Source organism: Lagopus muta, chromosome 4, assembly GCF_023343835.1.
Source record: "Lagopus muta isolate bLagMut1 chromosome 4, bLagMut1 primary, whole genome shotgun sequence".
Classification (NCBI taxonomy): Eukaryota; Metazoa; Chordata; class Aves; order Galliformes; family Phasianidae; genus Lagopus; species Lagopus muta.
Window position 1 is genome coordinate 47,525,010 of NC_064436.1, and position 21,002 is coordinate 47,546,011.

Sequence of the window (21,002 nt, forward strand, 5' to 3'; positions counted from 1 at the left end):
GTTAAGTCTGCTGCTTTGCTCCTTTATTTTGCTCCTATACTGAGCAACAAATGTTAGATTCTTTGCAGATGCAATGAAATATTGTTTTTCAGTGTTTAACTCCCTTGTCTTTAACTGTCTCGTTAAAATCTTTGATTTGCCACTATTTTGACCATAAAATATACTGAGAAATTTAACTTTGTATCAGAAAATAATTTTCTTCAGCCTCTAATAAGTGAAGTGAAATTGAATTAGGGAGACTTTCTTTCTGACTGTGTATACTTTTGTGTGCATGCAGGTGAATATATGAGGTTGATGGTCAAGTTATTTCTGCAAGCAGTGATATTTACTTCTTGCATATGCATGAATTTTTCAAAGTCTGAAATTTAGTCAGTGGGTGTGTTTCATTTTTGTCAAAATACAGATGGGAAATGTTGAAAATGATTATATCTTTCTTGAAGGATCTACAGATGCATGTTGTGAAATTCAAGGGGGAAAATATAAGAAATGAATTTTATTTGCTTTTGAAGAGATGTAAATCTATGTCTCTAGAAACTTGGCCTAGCTCAGAAGAAGAAAGGTTGTCCTTAAATCTGTGTCTATTTCCCTCAGTCTGATTGTATTGTGTGAGGGCTGCCAAGTTACAAGATCCTATCAGGTCTCCTCTTCTTTGACTAAACGGAGTGTCTCAGGAGAGTGGAGATAGAGGCAGAAGGCTATATGTGCCTTTCCTTAGTCTGCTACAGGCTGCTGAATGCAATATAAATAATAATAAAGAGAATAGAAGAGATAGCCTTTGATTTATACCTCAGTTGAAAATTCTTGGCTTTGCAGGCTTTGATAAATATGTACATAGATATCGTTTCTCTGTTTTTAGGAATACACCATAGATATCATATTTGCCCAGACTTGGTATGACAGTCGTCTGAAATTTAACAGCTCAATGAAAGTCCTTATGCTTAATAGCAATATGGTTGGAAAAATTTGGATTCCAGACACTTTCTTCCGGAACTCAAGGAAATCTGATGCCCACTGGATTACAACTCCAAATCGCTTACTTAGAATCTGGAGTGATGGAAGAGTATTATACACTCTAAGGTGGGTCCTTATTAACTAAGTAGAAAAGATAGAACTAACATGTATAAGAACACAAAAATAAATATGAATCAAGTACCTGAAATTTCCTTTGTTGTTGACCACAGGAGTTTGCAGAGAGTTTGCTAAGATGGAAAAAAATTATTTGATAACCAAAAATATTAAATAAATATTATTGAAATATATTGCCCAGAATACTGGTTAAACACAGTTGAAAAGGGTAGCAAATTTTAGTTGCTTTTTAGGTATAAACAAGGTTTAAGGAAAAAAATACCAACAGAGTTGTATTCTGTAACTAAGATATCATAAACCAGAGTCATAAATTGTTTCACAGACTTTCTATTTTAAGCAGTTAATTATCTAATTTTCACAAAATTATATTTTTTAAGTAAAAATGAATGCTTCAAGCAATACAAATATTAAAAGAGCTTGATTAAAGCTAAGGTCCAAGTTCTGCATATACTACTTCCCATGTTTACTCTTACAAATTATTAAAATCTACAAATCTGTTCCTCCAAATTAGGCATGAGCAAACATGTTGGTAGTAATTCTGCTTGGCAAATGATGGACGCTTGGTTTAATTTTAAATATACCATCTAGGCTATCTGCACTGATCTCTGGTCACTTAAACAGTTCTTAAATAGCTGTGGTCTACAGAAAGCATTTTAGGATAATCTTTCAATTTTTCTCATTAAGCACATCTAAAAAATCTTGAAATAAATTAGAAGCTGATAGACAAGTAGCATTTGCAAAAGATGACATATATTTGACCTTTTCAAAAATCAAACAGTAGCAACTTTTTAATTACTTACACTTAGTTACTTACCCTGCTTTTACCTACAGACTAGTAGCATTGTATGAGCAGTGTGATGCTCTCTCAATGGAATAACTTAGAATTATTGTGCTGAAGTTTGAGCTTTGAATTGCAGTGAGCTGGAAATGAAACAGCAAAACTGGATATTCACCTGACACTGCAACATGCAAACATCTGTATAGATGAAGATATGTTCTGAATTCAGCCTAAGGTGGAATAACATTGAGAGTTCATGTTGGAATAACGTTGAGTTCATATGTTGGTGACGGAAGAAACAATAACTGGATTTGACAGCACTCCAAGTTCTTTGGTTCCTCTGTACTACCACTCTTTCCCCATTGTTACTTGAGGGAGAAGACATCATGATTCTTTAATGTTCAGCTGCTCAGTAGGTTCAGTAAGCTCAGTAGGCCTACTGAGTCTATTGTGAGGTTAGACCTTGATTTTTCTATTGCACTCATTGGAGGTATTCCAAATCTGGTTGTACCGCTTACAATAAAAGCTAGGCTTTGTTTTCTTTTTCTTTAAGGGTTTGACCATCCAAAGATTGAAAATGGAAAACTAAGACAATATATGTATATATCACAGTTGGAAAATTTGAAGGGCACCCCCAAAGGGATGCAAGCGTCTTACTTGGAAATGGGGCTTTTTTTCTTTTCCAGTGTATGGCAAGAACTACAGTTTTCCTTAAAATCCACCTTGTTTAGAAACTAGAAGTCTGTGACAGTATTTTCAAAAGCTGCCACTGATTTTTTTTTTCTGTTGTTTAAATGCTAGAGTAGTTCTAGACTGTGTCTAAAATATATGTTACCTACTTGAAAAATCTGTGTGACATTAGACATTGAATAAGCAGAAATGTGAAGATTATTCTTCAGTGTTCTTCTTACACAAATATAGAAGAGGCCTTATGTTCCCACTTATGTATATATGTGGATGCATATATATTTATATGTGTATATATAACCATCAGATATAAAGATGTCAAATGCCATAAGACTTTCCAAAACATTCTTTAAAAAACTATATTTTACTGCTGTGTTCGTCTCCCCTCCTTTTACTCTTTCTGGTAGAAAATTAAGAGATTACCAAATCAATTGGCATTTTTTAAATGACTAGATATGGCAATTGAAATGACACAAGTCATCAGATTGCATTTGATAATTTTGTTCTTGGGAGATGATGGTGGATGCCTTTTGCAGATACACAATTGGATATGCTTAACATCCATTAATTGGCAAAACTGATTTCTATGCATATGTTTATTATCTAGTCTGAAGTGTCTAGCTGCATGAATCTAATCTTTCTTTTGTTCTTATTTTCTAATTAGACTGACAATTAATGCTGAGTGTTATCTTCAGCTTCACAACTTTCCTATGGATGAACACTCCTGTCCACTGGAATTTTCAAGCTGTAAGTGGTACAACACTTTGTTTTCTTTTCTCTTTACAACCAGGCTTTAAATTTCCTTAAAATCCAGCAGCAAGAAAGCAAGTAATTACTTTTTGAAGCCTTGAAAAAATCTATTTGTTTTTTGCTTTGATTTATTGCATTATTTATTGCATAATTAAATGCAATAATGAATGAGTTGAATTACATGCATTTCATTTAGTTGCAACTTTAAAAACAATTGTATTGCTAAGGGGCGTGATGCAACCCTCATTCCAGTTAATAGGAATCTATTGCCTTGGAAGAACTTTATTTTTTATGCCTGTCAGACTTGCCAACTTTGAATTGGTTCCGTGTGTCATGCTAAGAGGAAAATTAAGATCTGCCTTCTTCAACTTGTTCTTGTAAATGTAAATGCTTAATCAGTATAAACATGCCTTATCCTTTCAGTGGGATGTATTTTTGCAAGCAAGAAACATAACTTTCAGGCTTATTTTTTTAAATATATTAAAAATAAAATACTATTCTAAGAGTATTATGTTTTTGCTAGCAAAAGAATCCCGAACCAACTGAACATAGCTAAACAATTTATTCTTAAATGTGAAACCTAAAAGGCAATGAAATCAAACTTTAGTGAATCTTCTTAAATGAATGTTTTATTTAGTGCTTCCTTCCTGAATGCTAAATGAACTTTCATACGTCTTTCAATTAAATACAAGTGAGCCTTACTTGATTTCATTCCTGCTTTTGTGCTAGGTAATGTGGGTCAATATATGAGACACACGAAAATCAAGAAGGCTGTAATTCCAGGGGGATTACTGAACAGGTCACAAAAATCCATACCAAGGAATAGGAATTTCACCATATTGTGTACTCGGAAGTACATGTACTTTTAAGCTCTGTGTTCTTTTAAAGCTAAAGTATATTGCATTCATGCATTAATGCATAGTGGTGACTCTGAGTCATTTTTTCATTCTTAATTCCAGAATATTGTGTAGATATTTCCTAAGCAATTGTGTTTGCAAAACTTTAGGCTGATCTTAACAGTTAGGCTTAAAATTGAGGCTAGTTATTTTGTTATTAAATTTTAGATGGATACAGTGGATTATAGATTTTCTTGCTCTGCGATTCCCTTTATATACAGCCTTTGTTTCATTTCCAAACAACTTCAGAGATCGCAATACATGCTTTGAAATTTGCTGTGGCTGGAGTCTTGATTTGTTGTTTTATTCTAGATGGATATCCCAGAAATGAAATTGAATACAAATGGAAGAAAACCTCTGTTGAAGTGGCAGATCCGAAATACTGGAGATTGTACCAATTTGCATTTGTAGGGCTGCGAAATACAACTGAGATTTCTCATACCCTGTCTGGTAAGGAAAAGTGTTAAACTTTTTGGCATGTATTATCTATGTGAAACAAAAACAACAGATATAATCCAAGATTATTATTATTTTCTTAATTCATAGGTGATTATATTATTATGACAATCTTCTTTGATCTCAGCAGACGTATGGGATATTTTACTATCCAGACGTACATTCCTTGTATACTCACAGTTGTTCTTTCATGGGTGTCATTTTGGATCAACAAGGATGCAGTTCCTGCAAGGACATCTCTGGGTAAGGATGCTTGTTGTCACCCTTGAGGGTTCCGGAACAGCAATACAAATCTGCAGTGAGCACTGGATTAATTGAATTAAACGATTGTGACCATTGGTCGTCCTTTCTATTGAGTTACAAGGTTAAGAGTAGGAGAATCATGCTGTGGTGTCACAACAGAATTTAAGGGAGGGAGCGTTTATAACAGAAACCTGGAAATCTTAGGCTTCTGGGGTGATATAAGACGGGGAAAATTTTCATGCTTAAAGAGGGTAGGTTTAGGTAAGATTTACAGTGGGAGTGGTGAGGCACTGGAATAGGTTGCCCAGAGATATGGTGGATGCCTCATCCCTGGAGAATTTCAAGGCCAGGCTGGACAGGGATCTGGGCAACCGGATCTAGCTGTGGATGTCCCTGTTCCTTGCAGGGGTGTTGGACTAGATGACTTTTAAAGATCCCTTCCAACTTTAAGGATTCTGTGATCCAAACCTTGTGGATTCACTATTACGTAAATATATATTTTTTTTCTTCTATGTGATATTTCTGTCATCTCCAGGGATGGTAATATGGCAATGTTTAGTCTGTCAAGTATGACTTAACTTCACTTAGCGTTATGGAACATAGGATGTTACTACTACACAGGGGAAAACTGTGAAGATGTGTATTGTTTTTGTTCTGTTACCATTGTTTTAAAATTTGAGTGTGATTTTTGTTTGTACCTTTTTTTTTTTTTTTTAATAATGAAGTAAATTAATTTGCTCTTTTGGGGTCAAGAAAGAATATTTGCAACTAAAGTTGAACTTCAAGGAGTTAGGCACGTAACTTGTAAAAGTCTAAGTTGCAAGTTCTTCTGTGATTATAATTCAGTGTTAGTGTCAAACTTGGCTGACCTGATTAGTGTGGCTCTGGCCTCCTATGTTTGATCACTTGGGAATCATGTGTTGCCTTGGAGAAGTGTCAGATAGAGATGTGTGAAGGGCATAGGATGCACACTAACAACTCTCAGATTAGTAGTGATAGTTTTCTGATTTCTTTATGTATAAATGCTCAAAAGTCGATGTTTGACAGATTATAGGGTAACTATTCTCACACACAGATTTTCTAGTGCAGAAAAAAAGAATTTACCAGTCAAAAAGATGTGATTTTACAGGCTCGGGGAAAGACTGAGAGGTTAAGAGAAGAAAGCCAACACTAAGTTAAGGTAGAAGTTGTGGTAATTGGAAGGTTTTCTCTTTTCTGTGAATTCAGGAAAATGTTTTCTATTACTTAAGGCACAATATTGAAAATATATTTAGTAATTTAGAGAATGATACAAGAAAGGCCATTAAATTCATCTGCTTTGACCTGCTATGTGTCATAAGCAAAGAGCTGAGAACTTTATTCCATTTTCTAATACTTTTAAAATTAGTTTTTAAAATTATCGAGACATAATAAACCATTTTCTATTTGTGTGCTTTCATATATTTTAAACTTTCAGAGCCAGAGGTCTTTTATCTGTTTATAAAATGTATATGTTTATTTGTGCCAGTTGGTCTATTGTATTTGTTGTATGTATGCTTTCTTTAAAATTTTTATAAAATTTTTATTGTTATTATTATAGAAGTTTTATAAAATTACAAAAACTTGATCAGCGTCTTGATTTCTTCAGTGTGTGCTGGAAATTAAAGGAATTTAAACTAGAGTGTTAAAATAAATGTGTCGCAGTCACAGAATTATAAGGCAGGAAGGAACCTCTGAAGGCCATCTAGTCCAACCCCACAGCATAGCAGGCTCCCTACAGTAGGTAGCTACCTAACCCTAGTTGGAGTTTACAAAGATATCATGATGGAGAGCTTCACTTCTTGAGCTTCCTGAAGCTTGCTAGCAGCCCAGGGACATACCCCATGCTGGGTTACACAACCAGCCACCTTCTGTATGATCCAACAGTGGCTTCTGGATCCATAGGGATGGCTTCTTGCAATAGCACAGGTGTCTGGATGTGATCTAAGGTGAATTCTGTTGTGCCTCAGTTCTTGTATGCCTTATGAATGAGCTATTGACGAACTTGAGGATTTTTTTGTGTGTGTGACAATATGTTTGAATTACTAATATACTCTCCTTTTTCCCTTCTGTCTCTCTTACTTTATTAAATAGGTATTACAACGGTGCTGACCATGACAACATTGAGCACAATTGCCAGGAAGTCACTTCCAAAAGTCTCCTATGTGACAGCAATGGATCTTTTTGTCTCTGTTTGTTTCATTTTTGTGTTTGCTGCCTTGATGGAATATGGCACCTTGCATTACTTTACTAGCAACAGAAAAGTGGACAAAGGAAAAGATAAGAAGGCAAAACCTAAGCCATCAGTAAGTTTAGTCAAATGATTAAGAACCAAAAACATGCAATTTGTTCTTTATTGGTTGGGAGTTTATATTCACTTTCTGTAAGACTGTTAACTAACAAAATTTTTGGATCATAAGTGAATTAAAATAAATGAGCCTAATTTAGAGAGACTTTAAAAATAATTTTTCATGCTGTTCCCAAGCCCTTGGTGCTTCTTGAGCTGTCTGTGGAGCATGTGCCAGTAGAGGCCGTTCTATCTGGGCTTAATGTTTTTGAAAAATCTTTTTTGTTCATTTACTCTAATGTTTCTTTCTAGTAAAATGATCCTCCTTCTTTTACAATTTGAAATTTGTATGGTATGAATCCTCACAAATCCTAGAAATAAGTATTCCACTTAAGAGATTTTCTCTTCATGTAGTAAGAATATTGGAATTTCTGAAGAATCTGTCAGCATGAATATTTAAAATTCATATTTACATTATTAAAGCATTTAGGAAAAGGCATTAAATAGGTTTTTCATTAGAAAACTAGAGGCTTGATCATAATCTTCTTTGGGAAAGAATAAGAGGAAGGACCAATGCTGTAAAGCCCTTTTTCCAGATCATTTCATCAACTAAGATGTTGTATAGCTAAATCATATTAGTTGACTTTCCTGGGTGAGGGATGAATGTTGCCTGTATACAATCAAGCAGAAGATGAAATGAAATAACAAATAGGCATCTTTACTTATATATCTACTTAAAAGCAATGAGTTTGTAAGTTCAAAACAAATTTCATCTGAAATTTTGTGTTCTGTAAAAACAAGACCTGCTTGTAATGTCTCAAATATAGAGGCTATTAGTATTGTCAGTATTTTATCATGACTGAAAAGAATAATGAGGCCCTTTAGGACGATAATTAGCTCCCTAGGTCATCATGTCTAAAAAGTGTTGAAACAGCAATGTGTGAATTTTCCTCTGGTAAAAATACTTATTAAAGGAATTTAGACTATTAAAAAGTATGGTGGATACTGCACACCTGTAACACCATCTCCTCAAGACTTGGTGGTAAAATTTCCCCACAGGAATAAAGTTATTCTTTTACTAGAGATCGCCGTACTGGTCAAAGTAATTCCCTGGAAGTGAGACAGCTGGTCCCTAAAATATCACAAGGATTGAAATGGTGTAGCTTCTTGCTTTTTATATATTTTTCTTACTTTGTCTATCATGTATAATTATATGAGAAATTCTTTTCTACACTTCAGTAGGCAGAGTTGTTAATTGTTTCACTGTACACTCACTTCCTTACATCCTCTGACTGCATCATTCCTAAATGTTTTTATTCATTATATGGCAAAATATGGAGATTCAAGAAAAGAGAGGAGAAAATGTAGGAGTAATATTAATGTAACTACTATACTTTAGTCTGAAAATTTTAGAAAAGATGCCAAAGGTAGAAAGGGACTGAAAGAATGAGAGTACAAGAGGATAATAGAGTAGTCTAAAAAGGCTCTGGGCTTTATAAATTAAAACAAGGATAAATAAGGAAACAGAGAATGTGTTTTTGAATACTTGAGAAAACAAGGATGATGTATGAAGATCCACATGGAAAAAAATAATAAAAGGAGGAAAGATGGGCAGTGATAGTGCGGGAAAAGGGAGGACAAAAAGTCATGAGAAAGGTGAAAGGAAGTAGTTTAAGTACTAGGCAATAACACACCCAAAATATTTCTGTGAAAATTATTTATGAATGCTAGCACCTATTTCAATCAATTTGAACTGAATTTCAGGAAGGTTGAGTTACACACGTGGAAAGTAGAAGCAAGAATTAAGAGCTAAAATAATCAGTTTTACTGACTTTCATGGCATTCTCCTACGGTCTTTTATGTATTTATGTATGGGCTAGGCATATTGTTTAGGGATTTACCATCAGAGAGTTAGACCTGTGTAGAGGCTGTGGATCAGACTCTAAAACTTCACCAGAGATTTTGTTCTAATACCACAAGCTTGCCTTAGAGAAATTTTATTTTCTAGAAAAACATCCAATCTGATACTAAAGATTCCAGATGATGGGAAAGCTATCATTCCCTTGGTAGTGATGATTATATCCTTCCTAAGTGCTTGCTTATGACCCAGTTGTCAAGCTTTGACTTACTTCAAAATGTTCTTTTGTGTCATGTAGATGGGATCATCTAACCCTGTCTGTATAACTAATTATCCAGTATTCCCAATGCCCAGCACAACCCAGTTTTCACCATGGCAGGTGAAAAGCATTCATGATCTTTTGCCCTCATGAGCTAATTGCATAGACTAGTTCATAATTTGCAAAACTCCCCACGTTGTTTTCCTCTAACATTTGAATTTCTGTATATTGTACTGAAGAATCTGCTTACATCGGTCCTTGCTGTAGAATTGTCTGGAATTATTTAATTTGAGGGTAAAACAAAAACACGTTTTTCTTTTTTTTTTTTTTTTTTTTCTTAAGAAACCATCTGCAATTGCTGTTCGACCTGGATCAACACTAATTTCAATTAATAACATTAATCATCTCCCTGAACGTGATGATGATTATGGATATGAGTGCCTAGAAGGGAAAGACTGCGCTAGCTTCTTTTGTTGTTTTGAAGACTGCCGCACAGGATCTTGGAGAGAAGGAAGAATACACATTCGTATTGCAAAAATTGACTCCTATTCTCGAATCTTCTTTCCAACTGCCTTTGCACTGTTTAATCTCGTTTATTGGATTGGGTATCTTTATCTATAAATTTTACTGGCTAGACAAACTCAGAAAAAAACTGAATAGACATTAATGTTTTTCAGAGAATGGTCAAAGTTTAGATCTGATCCAAAATTACTAAAATTAGATATTTTTAAAATTCGAAACAAGATGTTGATATAGTCTCCCTCGTGTGATCAACAATAGAAATGATATCAGTATTTTGACAAGAAAATTGAAAAATTAACTCTTAAAATTTAACTTATCTGTACACACAACTGTTTTTGTCTGGGTCTAACAAAATACACAGATGAGAAACTAAGTCGTTGAACTGGACAGTTCTACATAATCTTTAAATTTTAATTCTAAACGACAATAGTGATTAATTTTGTAGCATCTCTTACAGATTAGCAAAGAAAGCCTTAATAAAATGGGATTAGTTATTCTCATCCATTTCATCTATAAGATGATAATTTTTATTAATTCTTGATTTTTAAATAGCTGATAAAAGTTAAAGCACTTCTATTTCTCAACTAGCCATTTACTCTCTGCAGTATGTTAAAAAGAATGATATCATAGTTAATCTCATTCATATTTACACAAAGTGCAGAGATGAGAGCAACAAATGGTTTTATCACCAAAAAGCCTACAGAGATAATTCTGAGCTTGTCTTATCCTGACTACTGATGTAGGCTTTTGGTTTTCAGCCTTTGATTACATTTATGTCTATGCTCCATCTGCTGTTATATCACTGTGGTGTGTTCCTCAAAGTTCTCCAAGAGGGCTACAACTTTAAAAATTCCTACCTATTTGCCATTGCTCTAATTTCATGGAAGCCAAATGTTGCATAATTGATTATGGCCATTCTGATAATCTTTTCACATCCTCTCCATTTCCCTCTCCATGTCTAATTCATACTCAGGGGCAGAGAAGGAATTATGCTCAACAGACTTTGTGTCATCAGAATTAGGAAGAATTCTTGACAGTGCTATAGTGTTTGTGTTAAAAATCAGTGTGCTAAATCTCCATCCCTAAGAGTAAAATATGTGACCTGGTATGCTTTGCATACAATACAGTTTTGTATGTTCTGCTTGTTACTGCTTATGTTACTCACTGAACCAAGTCAAGTCAGATTTACTGATACTGTGTTCTGGATTGCTGTATAATTACCTCCTTGATATATACAATTCCATCAGGGAAAAAAAAAAGTATATTTCTAAAGGAAAAGCCCTTTTACAGGGACAATGTAATAATTCTTATGCATTGCAGATCTTCCTCCATGATGGGATATATCCCCTCAAAAACATAGAATTGTTTCTCCAGTCTGTGATGAGAGTTTCTGTTTGCTTCGATAGGAATATTTTGGTAGCAGTAGTCTTTCTGGATTGACTTCTCTGTGTTGACTATTGCTGGCTTGCAGCACTTAGAATCTCATTTCTATTTTTGTGGAAAAATGTGATCTTTCCTCCTTTCTCAGAAAGAAATCAGTCTCAAGTGAGCTTGCAAATATCCCTGTAAAATTAAGATATGCATTAACTAAAAGTCAGAATTACACAGAAGACCTTACAGATCTTTAAAGAGGATTAATGGGATTAAAATTTGGCTGTAGATGAAGATGTTTGGTATTGGAGATAAATATATGATTAATGGTTAATTATAGAAAATGAAACGTAGAAGTACACCCTCCCCACATACACTCATGCACACAAATTATTTCTGTTAAATGTGCTCCCTCCTGATTTTTTTTGAAGAAGAACTAGAGTATTATCATATACTAGTTGACACAAACATAAAGAGATATGACAAATGTGAAATGTTGCTGCAGTGTTCAGTTCCAAAGTTTAATATAGAATGCAAGATTATCTGCAGTGATTCTGGAAGCAAGTGTTACTGAGAAGATCCCATTTTAATGCAAGCTTTATTTCATTATTTAGCCAACAAAATATGAAAGTGGTTGAGAGAGTCTGAATGTCTGCTGTTGAATTTGGCAGATGTCATTTGTTGTATGACCTTTCTGAGCAGCAACTTCTGACTGTTAGGCTGAGGGTAGAAGTGCAGAAACACTAACAATGCTGATGCAATAACTTATTGTTTCCTTATTGTCTCATTCGCAGAAAATGTTCAGTACAGTGGAAATATGCCAGTGCATATAATAGTGCAATGTGATGCTTTTTGTCAGCACACTAAACACGTTCCTCTGTAGTAAAGATGAAGGTGGCTTCAGTAGCAGTATGTTGAATGTGTACTTGAAAGGCAATCTACTTGCTACACAATACAGGATCCAATTTTTTTGAGCTCCTGACTTTCATTAATTCACCTTTAAACAAAGGGAATTTGAAAGAGCTTGGCACTTTACAAGGGAAATACAAATTTCACAGCACATCCAGTTAGTTCTTTCTATTCATCTGGTTGTCAGTTGCCAATCAGCCTCCAATGATTTAACTGGAAAGCAGAAAACATCCCGAATTGGCAAGGGATGGATAAGAAGTCTTTCATCACTAATTTCTATGAAACAATGTAATAGAGTATTAAAGCTATTGAATGTTATGGCTGTTTAGTTTAGAGATACACTTGCTTCTGTCTGTTGATAAACTTTTCTTTGTATTTCATTTGTTTCTGATGATATCATTTCAGTTTCCCATAGTATTGTGAGTGCAAATTGAAATGGGAATGCAGTGAACTGTAACTTGGCATGTAATAAATGTGCTGATTTAGTCCTATGTGTTTTCTTTGTAGTCTGCATGCAAACACTTAATTCCAAGAAATCAAAGTGATTTAAAAAAAAAAAAAAAAGCAAGAAACAGAGACTGTGGTTACTTGGGCTTGGATGCTGTGACCATTTTTCAAACCTACTTGAATAAAATTTCATTTACTGATAACTGGGGTTACAATATTTGGGTCATGTTATTCTGACCACTACTGTTTTAAGGACGTTCTTAAACCTATTCCTAATCAATATTGTAATACAGCTAGAATTCAGAAACGCATGTGCTTATGTACTGTCATAGAGAATGATGTTATCCTGAATTGTTGCCACTAATGCATGCTTAATTTACATTAATTTCAGTAATGGGTGTTCAGTAGCTCAAATGATTGAGTATCAAGGATGGGAACCAGAGCCTCGTCACTAGAATATTTTCTCATTGAAAGAAAAGGACATAGAGGAGAAATTGCCAGAAAGATATACAGGGGAGAAACAAGTCTGGAGAAATTATTTTATACTGCAAAAACTTCCAGCATCCCCTGAAATGTAGTCTTAAAAAAAAAAAAAAAAAAAAGTTGCTTCCTAGATATTTCTATGTTTATGTTCCCCACTTGTCTGTTTTAGTAGTGAGTACAGCTAAGTGTATTATTTTTTGTAAGTTTTTTTCTATGATTGTTCTCACTGATCTTCAGTGCATGTCTTATGTGTCTGAGTGCATCTGCTTAATGTACTAACAGTGGCAGTGCAACCAAAGCATGAGCTCTGGGTAGCATATTTTATATTCACACACTGATGTGCTTCAAAGGCTTTAACCTTATCCAGTTTTCTGGCATTCAGATACACAGGTGTGTGTAAGACTTTGAAGGAGAATCGCCTCCAACAGAGTTCTTATAACTTCGTGATTTATTTAATATGCTACTAAAAGATTTGTTTAAAATTGGTGTCTGAACTCTGCAATCTGAAAGCGCTCTTGGCCTTTCAATTGAAAGCCCAACAGGAGTCTGGATTTCAATATTTATCTGCATCATGTAAGATACATTTTATTTAATTGTATCAGTCATCATTTCTGTTTACTGTTTCAGCATAACAGAGGATTAATGCAAATACATCCAATTTACATTTAAAAAAATCATTTTTATAATTTTGTTTTAAATTCATTGCAGTTCTTCTCAGTTATATTAAAAGCGTTCATCATTTCATTTTTTCTTAAGTATAATTGTATTTTGTAGTGACTACAGTAGAGAAAATAGTAACCAAAATAGAATTCCTCAGCAAGACTACAGCTTATTAGAATCTGGAACCAGGAATTAGAAAAAACAACTGTGCTTTTATTTCTGAAGAAACTCAGTGAAAGTCCACGTGGCCCTCTGAACATGCCACAGGGAAGACTGTCTCACTGAGAGAGACCAAATTTTAGGGAGGGTGTAGAAAAGACCTATCCGTTTGGTCAGAGCAGAGGCTAGTTTCCCAAGTGGCTTAAATCAAGAAATGATCAACCTGTTCTTCTTCAGTGGTCTCTTCTGTTTCACTTGTGCCAGCAAGAGCAGTTGTTGAGCCATGCTGTTAGATGATCCAAATTTGAAAAAATATGTTTTATTGTACTTTTCCCTAAGTTAATATTTCAGTCAGATGGATGAGTCATCTGATTGCTGATACACTTGATCATTTGCTCTCCTCCAAGACATGTAGTGGGAGCTTGTAGCTGGAGGCAGAAAGGATGACTTCTTGTGATAGATGTATTTCATTCAGTTGAGAACTACTGTGGAGATGGTGGGGAAAAAAAAATTGGGAGGGAGGTAATACCAGAATCCAGTTCTATGGATCTGACTAGGAAAGTTATCCTGCCCCTGTACTTGCCACTGCTGAGACCTCATCTCAAGTACTGTATTCAGTTTTGGGCACCTCTACAGAAAGGACATTGAGGTGCCTGAGCAGGTCCAAACAAGGGCAACAAGGCTTGTGAAGGGCTTGGAGAATATGCCCTAAAAGGAGCAACTGAAGGAACTGGGGCTGTTTAGTCTGGGGAAAAAGAGACTGAGGGGAGACCTTATTGCTCTCTTCTAATATCTGAAAGGTGTTTACAGCAAGAGCAGGGTCTTTTCTCACTGGTGACAGGTGACAGGACATGAGGAAATGGCCTTAAGTTGTGCCAGAGTAAGTTTAGGTTGGCTATCAGGAAGCAGTTCTTTACAGAAAGGGTTGTTAAGCACCGGAACAGGCTCCCCAGGGAGGTGGTTCAGTCACCATCCCTGGCTGTGTTTAAAAACCGTTTGGATGTGGTGCTCAGGGACATGATTTAGCAGAGGGTTCTTAGAGTATTATGGTTAGATTGTGGTTGGACTCTATGATCTTTAAGGTCTTTTCCAACCTGAGAAATTCTATGATTCTACGATTCTATGAATGACTTATATTTGGTTAATCTATTTCTCAGTGGTATTTGTGACTGCTCAAGATTTTCCTGCTACATAATTATTGTACTATAAAAAGCCAGATGAGGTTTAACAAAAGCAGGTATAGAGTCTTGCATCTAGGGAGAAATAATTGCAAACACTGGTGCAGGTTGGGGGATGACCTGCTGGAGAGGAGCTCTGCTGGAGAGGGATCGGAGTCTCCTGGTTGATGACAGGTTGGCCATGAGCCAGCAGTGTGCCCTTGTGGACAAAAAGGCCAATGGCATTCTGGTGTGCATTAAAAAGAGCGTGGCCAGCAGGTCGAGGTAGGTGATCTTCCCCCTCTACTCTGCCCTGGTAAGGCCTCATCTGGAGTACTGTGTCCAGTTTTGGGCTCCCTAGTACAAAAAAGACAGGGATCTCTTGGAAAGAGTCCAGCGGAGGGCCACGAAGATGGCATTCTGGTTTGGATCTGGTATGATAGTGAAAATTTAGAGCTATTGGAGTTAGGCAGCTAGCTAAAACTGTAACAGACTGGAAGATCTATGCCTTTTGTCTATGGACAGTTGTTGCCCACTAGAAAATGTACTACTTTTTTTTTTTTTTTTTTCCCCTACAAGATTATAGATTATTCCCTTAAGATTATATTTTAAGGAAGAAACAAAATTTATGTAAAATTGCCATACAATCTCATTTTTCTTTCCTAAATCTTGCTTTACCTGCTGATTTTGCTTATGGTAGGTCAACGTAATTTGGTCTGTGTGAGAAAGACAAAAAGGATGTAAGACCAAGAAACTATTATGCATAGTTCTTTCCCTCCATCCCATTTCTTAGTCAAGGAGAGAATATCAGAAGAGTAGAAAGCATAGAGCACGTATAAATGAGGACAAGCTTGCCACTGACAACAGGTCTTGAGTTCCTCTCACTGATATGATCATGAGAGACAGGCGTCTGCTCACAGTAGTAAGGCCTCTCTTTTATAATTCTTTGTTGTAGCTGCTTTTCTGTACATCTATGTATGTCTACCTGAAACTTAAAGATTATCCAGGCTGGAAGTAATTCTTTTGTATTTCTGGTTTCACAGAATGATCTTTATCATCTTGGTTTAAGTCTTGCTGAATTCAAAGGAAAGATTTCCTCTTCAAGTTTCCCTGACCAGGAACTAAAACTGTGAGAGGTATAGACAGCAAATATTGGAAAAGTTTTCTATGGACACAGCTAAGGATGCAGACTGTCTCTCTACAGTGGCATTAAGAGTAATTTGTCATTAGTCACTTTAAAATGTTAGTACTGCTAGAAGAAATGACCAATGCTGTCCCATGGAGAATTACTTTTGTCAACTCAATATTTAGACACCAAAACCCAAACTGATTACCATGGGTGGAAGGTGAGTCAGTTTCACTTCAGAAACCTATTTCCCCTTGAATTGTTTTTTCTCCTGACAAAGACAGGAAATAGGAACATTTTGGACCTGTGATGTCTGCAGAAAGCAAGTCTGAGTTATTTTAAATAGAAACAGTCATGTTTTTCCATTTCCCCAGTGAACAAGAGCAACAAAGGGACCTGCATGATGGCTCCATTTTTCCAACACAGGTAAATGTGGACATCTATATATTCATAGACCCAGCATAAATATACAACTATTTATATTTTTATTATCTATGAAATCTTCATGATTTGATGAAAGCATTTTTTGTTTTTCCAGCTGTTTCCCACCATGAACTTTCATGGACATCAATGATTGCATTCTGATACCTTTATTTACAATTTATTTACAATTACAATTTACAATTTATTTACAATAGAATGTAAATTTTCCTTTAAATGAAACTGAGGGCCCAGAATCCAATAATTCTATGGTGATGCCTGTCTTGAAAAAATACACTGCCTTTTTATAATCTTAAGTTCTAATTAATTAAATAATAATACTATAATAATATTCCTATATAGTGAAATTTTACAGGCAGGTGTTTTTTGTTGTTGTTGTTTTTTTTTTTTTACAGTTTATGTTACAGTGTTTGGTCTAAAGACTAAGTTTACAGAAATACCATTCCAAAATAACACATTAAGTTACTGTATTGTGAGTCTATTATACTGAAGTTTCTTTATTCTTTCTGACTTAAATGCACATACACTCTTACTGCAGTTTCCTATCCCAACATCTATAGTCCACATTATGTTTCACTGATTCACTGTTTGTCCCTTACTAATGCTTCCTTAAATTGTTTTTAAAAAATCTAGAATTTTTAATAGCTTAATTGAACATTCAAACCATGTGTTTAATTTGACAGCATCTTAGAACTAGTGGACAATGTTGCAATATTGTGAATCAACGTTCCTTGTAAAATTACATAGGAAAACCCTTGTAACTTACTGAACAAAAATAAATGTTGAGATAAATCGTGTAACTTTCAGCAGTTCTTCTGTGGAGTATACATGAAACACATTGTATTGATTAAGATTTATTCTCAATTTTCCTTTCAGAAGCCTCCTCAGTTGGGCTAATATTTTAAGCGTGCTGATATTTACAGTTCTACTCAGTTATTTGGTACCTCTCCAAAAACCTTGGTATGCAATCATTCATTATTATATTAAATTACCCAGAATCATCAAGGTATCCTCACAGGCTTTTAATGTAATTAAGCCATGACATCTTCAGTCCCTCCTAAAGTACCATCGTGTTTTGTGTGCAATGCCAAAACTAAAGCAATTCCAGGTATTAAACTGTACGTTATTTGTTTCTCCACTTTGATAAAGTCTGTCTGCCAGGTTAGTACAAAATACTGGTATCATCATTTTAATATTTGACAGCATTATTAATGAGCATAAGTCAACCAGAAATCTTCAGAGATAACAAACTGATGATGCTCTTGTATAGATCAGATGTGACTTTGGGAGCATAGTAGAAATGATTTTGGCAGTGGCAAAGACATTTCCATATGCAGACTAAAGAACAAGATCTAAAAAAAGCCTCAACTGTAATTTTATGAAGCTTTTTTACTCATGCAATAAAAAGGGTCCTTTTTTTTTTTAAGTAATTATGGCTTTATTTGATTTATTTGATAGATTTTGTGGATTTGTTTCATTTTTACTAAAAACAGTGGAGAACATAATTAGTCTGATTATAGATAAGCATTACTGAAGGTAAACGTGAAAATTCCCTCTGTGGTGTAAATTTGAGGAAAGAATTTCCTCAATACTGAGGAAGCTGCTGTGATTGCATTCACAGGGTAGATGGATTCTTCTCTGTCAGAATTCTATTGCTACCAAAACAAAAGATTGAATAAAGTTTTTTAACTTTCTAGTATGCTCTTTGTTTTTGGATGCCTTATTTTCCAATATGCAGTTTAAGATCTGACTTTTGGAGAGTATTTATCCCTTTCTATTTTATTTTGTTTAAAGTACTCCAAAAGCAAGGGACTCATATGAAGCAGGTATCACTGAGTGTTTTAAATAAATACTATATTTAGATTTCCGTAGTATGTTACAAAATGTTCAAGTATAGCTCTTGTATTTTGTTCTATCTTGAGCGTTGTATTATTTTATTTTATTTTGTTTTATTATTTTATTTTATTTTATTTTATTTTATTTCATTTTCTTTTATGAGGTCTGTGGAGAGATGAAAGCAAATGGAGGCATTTCATCATGTTTTTTTGACAATGGTATACCTCATACAAAATAATACATCTGTTGCTGAAAGCTGATTTGACTCCTTTGACACTGATGGCGGGAGTAATACTAACAAGCTCAGAAAGGACGTACTTGTGGTCTTCATTATCAGAAGGTTCTCAGATGCTCTAGGCTTTGAAAACAGAAGTTCTGTAGTAAGGTTATGGGGAAAAAAATGGTTTAGAAGATGTTCTAGGAAAAAAAATCTCAGAAGCCTCTTGCCAAGAAAAGACTAATGTTAATTTGAACAATAGGTTTTGTAGCTCATGACTGCACAGTGATTGTTAATGTCTACTAAATCTTCATGTAAATGTTGCACTTGTCCTTGTGTGTTGAAAGGAAATGTGCTTGCACTCTGGTATATGGTTCATACAGGTGTCTCTGAGTCATGGCTTGCAATCTTTTTAATGTAGAACTCTGAAAGCTACAGTCTTAAAAATAAGAGAAACAAACAAACAAACCAACAAACCTCCACTGAAAACCATGTGTTTTGCGCAAAATAAACACATTTAGTTAGATGTTTGTGCTCTGATGTCTCCTAAACTGACAAGAATCAAGAGTTTCAACTCTGAACTTTGTAAAAAAAAAAAAAAAAAAAAAAAAAAAAAAGTTGTAATGCATTGCTTTACTGTTTCATCTGTTGTGAAGTTGGTTAAACTGTGAAAGCAATTAAATAGTGCCTGGCTACTCACTTTCTGATATTTATTTTCTATGTGGCATACATTCTTTTCTCTTTAGAACTGAACACAAACTATTATTTTCCTGGTGAAAATAAACTCACGCGCTGCTCTGATCAAGAGCAATACCTTTCCTTGCTCATATTTTTCTTCATTTTCCTCCTCTCATCTCTTCCCCTCTTTCTTGCTTAAATAATGATGTACAGAAGACTTTGGCCTGGGTCAAAAGCGTGGAGCCCAAATCCTATTTTATTTGGGACCAGTTTTACATCACAGAGCTAGTGAAAGATCTCTTGCTTGCTTCTGACAAAAGGCACTTGGCTCTGGCACTTGGCTAATCCCACTCTCCTTCCCCTTACATAATCCTTTTTGTCTATGATGTGTGGCTTCATCTTCTTTGTCTTTCTTGTTATTTTAGAAAAGGTTGTATTTTTCAATTACATGTGTCAGGAGGCAAGGAGCAGAGTCCATGATGAATACAGATGCCTGGGGAAATTATTTCCCTCACCTGCTTTTTTCTCTGGCCTGGATGATCATCGGGGGATCTGCCTGTGAGTATTAGATTTCTCTTGTGATCAGTCCCAGGAAATATTTTTAAATATTTTTTAAGTGTGGAAAGGTGATGAGGATACATTCAAAATAAAAATTCTGGGAAAGAAGTCAAAGATGCTCTAAGCCACTTTAGGCACTCAGAGTTCTGGATAGTGAAATAGATCTCTGCAGCCTCTTGTACATTTAGATTAAAAACATTAATATCAGTGTTACCTAGGTTCTTTGCTGTGCTGTACATTCTTCTTTCCCTGGTAACTATCTTCATTATTACGACTTCCAAAGTGTTACTTAAGTTTTAAAGTTGCTTAAGCTATAATAGCATTTATTTTTATTTTTATTTAAGGTTGTTGATATTCTCTCTGTTATATGAGCAATTCAGTGAAGTGTGGTAATGAATAATAACAAATCTCTGAGAACATAATGGTTTGAATAGCTTTCTACTTAAAAAAAAATCAAATCTCTACTGAAGCAGCTGATGAATGAGGGAATTAAGCAAAGCCCTTATGTACAGACTTCAAAGTAAATTCTGTCATCTATGTTTTTAAGGTAAACATTTTTCATTATCACTGTCAACAGAGTGAACTTCCACAATACATGCCTGTGAGAGCTAATAATTTACTTCTCATTGACAGACTGAAATATATTATTTTCTACTAATATTAGACCGCAAAGATTTGAGTGGGGCCAAGGCCCGCTGATTAAATTTACTAAATGTCAATGCAGAGTTAGAACAAGGCAATGCATTTTTAAGGGAGTTCCCAACTTCTTTCTCCTAATGATTTCTAATCATAGTGATTATTTTGTACTAATTAGTAGAAGAATAACTAAAACTAGTAAGTAAATACTGCTTCAGGTTTCACCCACCTCTTTCCTTCTTTATGACTTCCTCCTACCAACTTGATCCTTGCTGTACTAACTTTTCTCAGCAAATATGATACCTGGTTCATTTCCTTGCCTTAGGTATGATTGTGTCTTCCTAAATTTTCATTTCACTGTCCATCCTTTCACCTGCTTCCGCACCTTCATGTTCTCATTTCTGTTCAGTCCTGGGTTAATTCACACATTCACAGGAAAGAATTATGGAAGGGGAGAGATGATAGCTGTGAAAGTGCTGCTGAG

At 34.9% G+C, this 21,002-nt stretch overlaps 1 protein-coding gene across 3 annotated transcripts in view; it reads left to right on the forward strand.

Moving 5' to 3' along the window:
• The window catches only part of GABRG1 (gamma-aminobutyric acid type A receptor subunit gamma1), a 55,274-nt gene extending 36,077 nt beyond the window's left edge, over nucleotides 1–19,197 (forward strand). Inside the window, exons 4-9 of one of the 3 annotated variants that reach the window (XM_048942590.1) lie at nucleotides 857–1,077; nucleotides 3,216–3,298; nucleotides 4,510–4,647; nucleotides 4,744–4,896; nucleotides 7,009–7,220; nucleotides 9,661–19,197. In XM_048942590.1, the coding sequence (XP_048798547.1) occupies nucleotides 857–1,077; nucleotides 3,216–3,298; nucleotides 4,510–4,647; nucleotides 4,744–4,896; nucleotides 7,009–7,220; nucleotides 9,661–9,939 (1,086 nt within the window). In that variant the 3' untranslated portion in view covers nucleotides 9,940–19,197. Of the gene's footprint in view, nucleotides 1–856; nucleotides 1,078–3,215; nucleotides 3,299–4,509; nucleotides 4,648–4,743; nucleotides 4,897–7,008; nucleotides 7,221–9,660 lie in introns of those variants that run through there. The other 2 variants (XM_048942592.1, XM_048942593.1) reach the window with 2 other exon arrangements.
• Nucleotides 19,198–21,002: the final 1,805 nt, after the last annotated feature.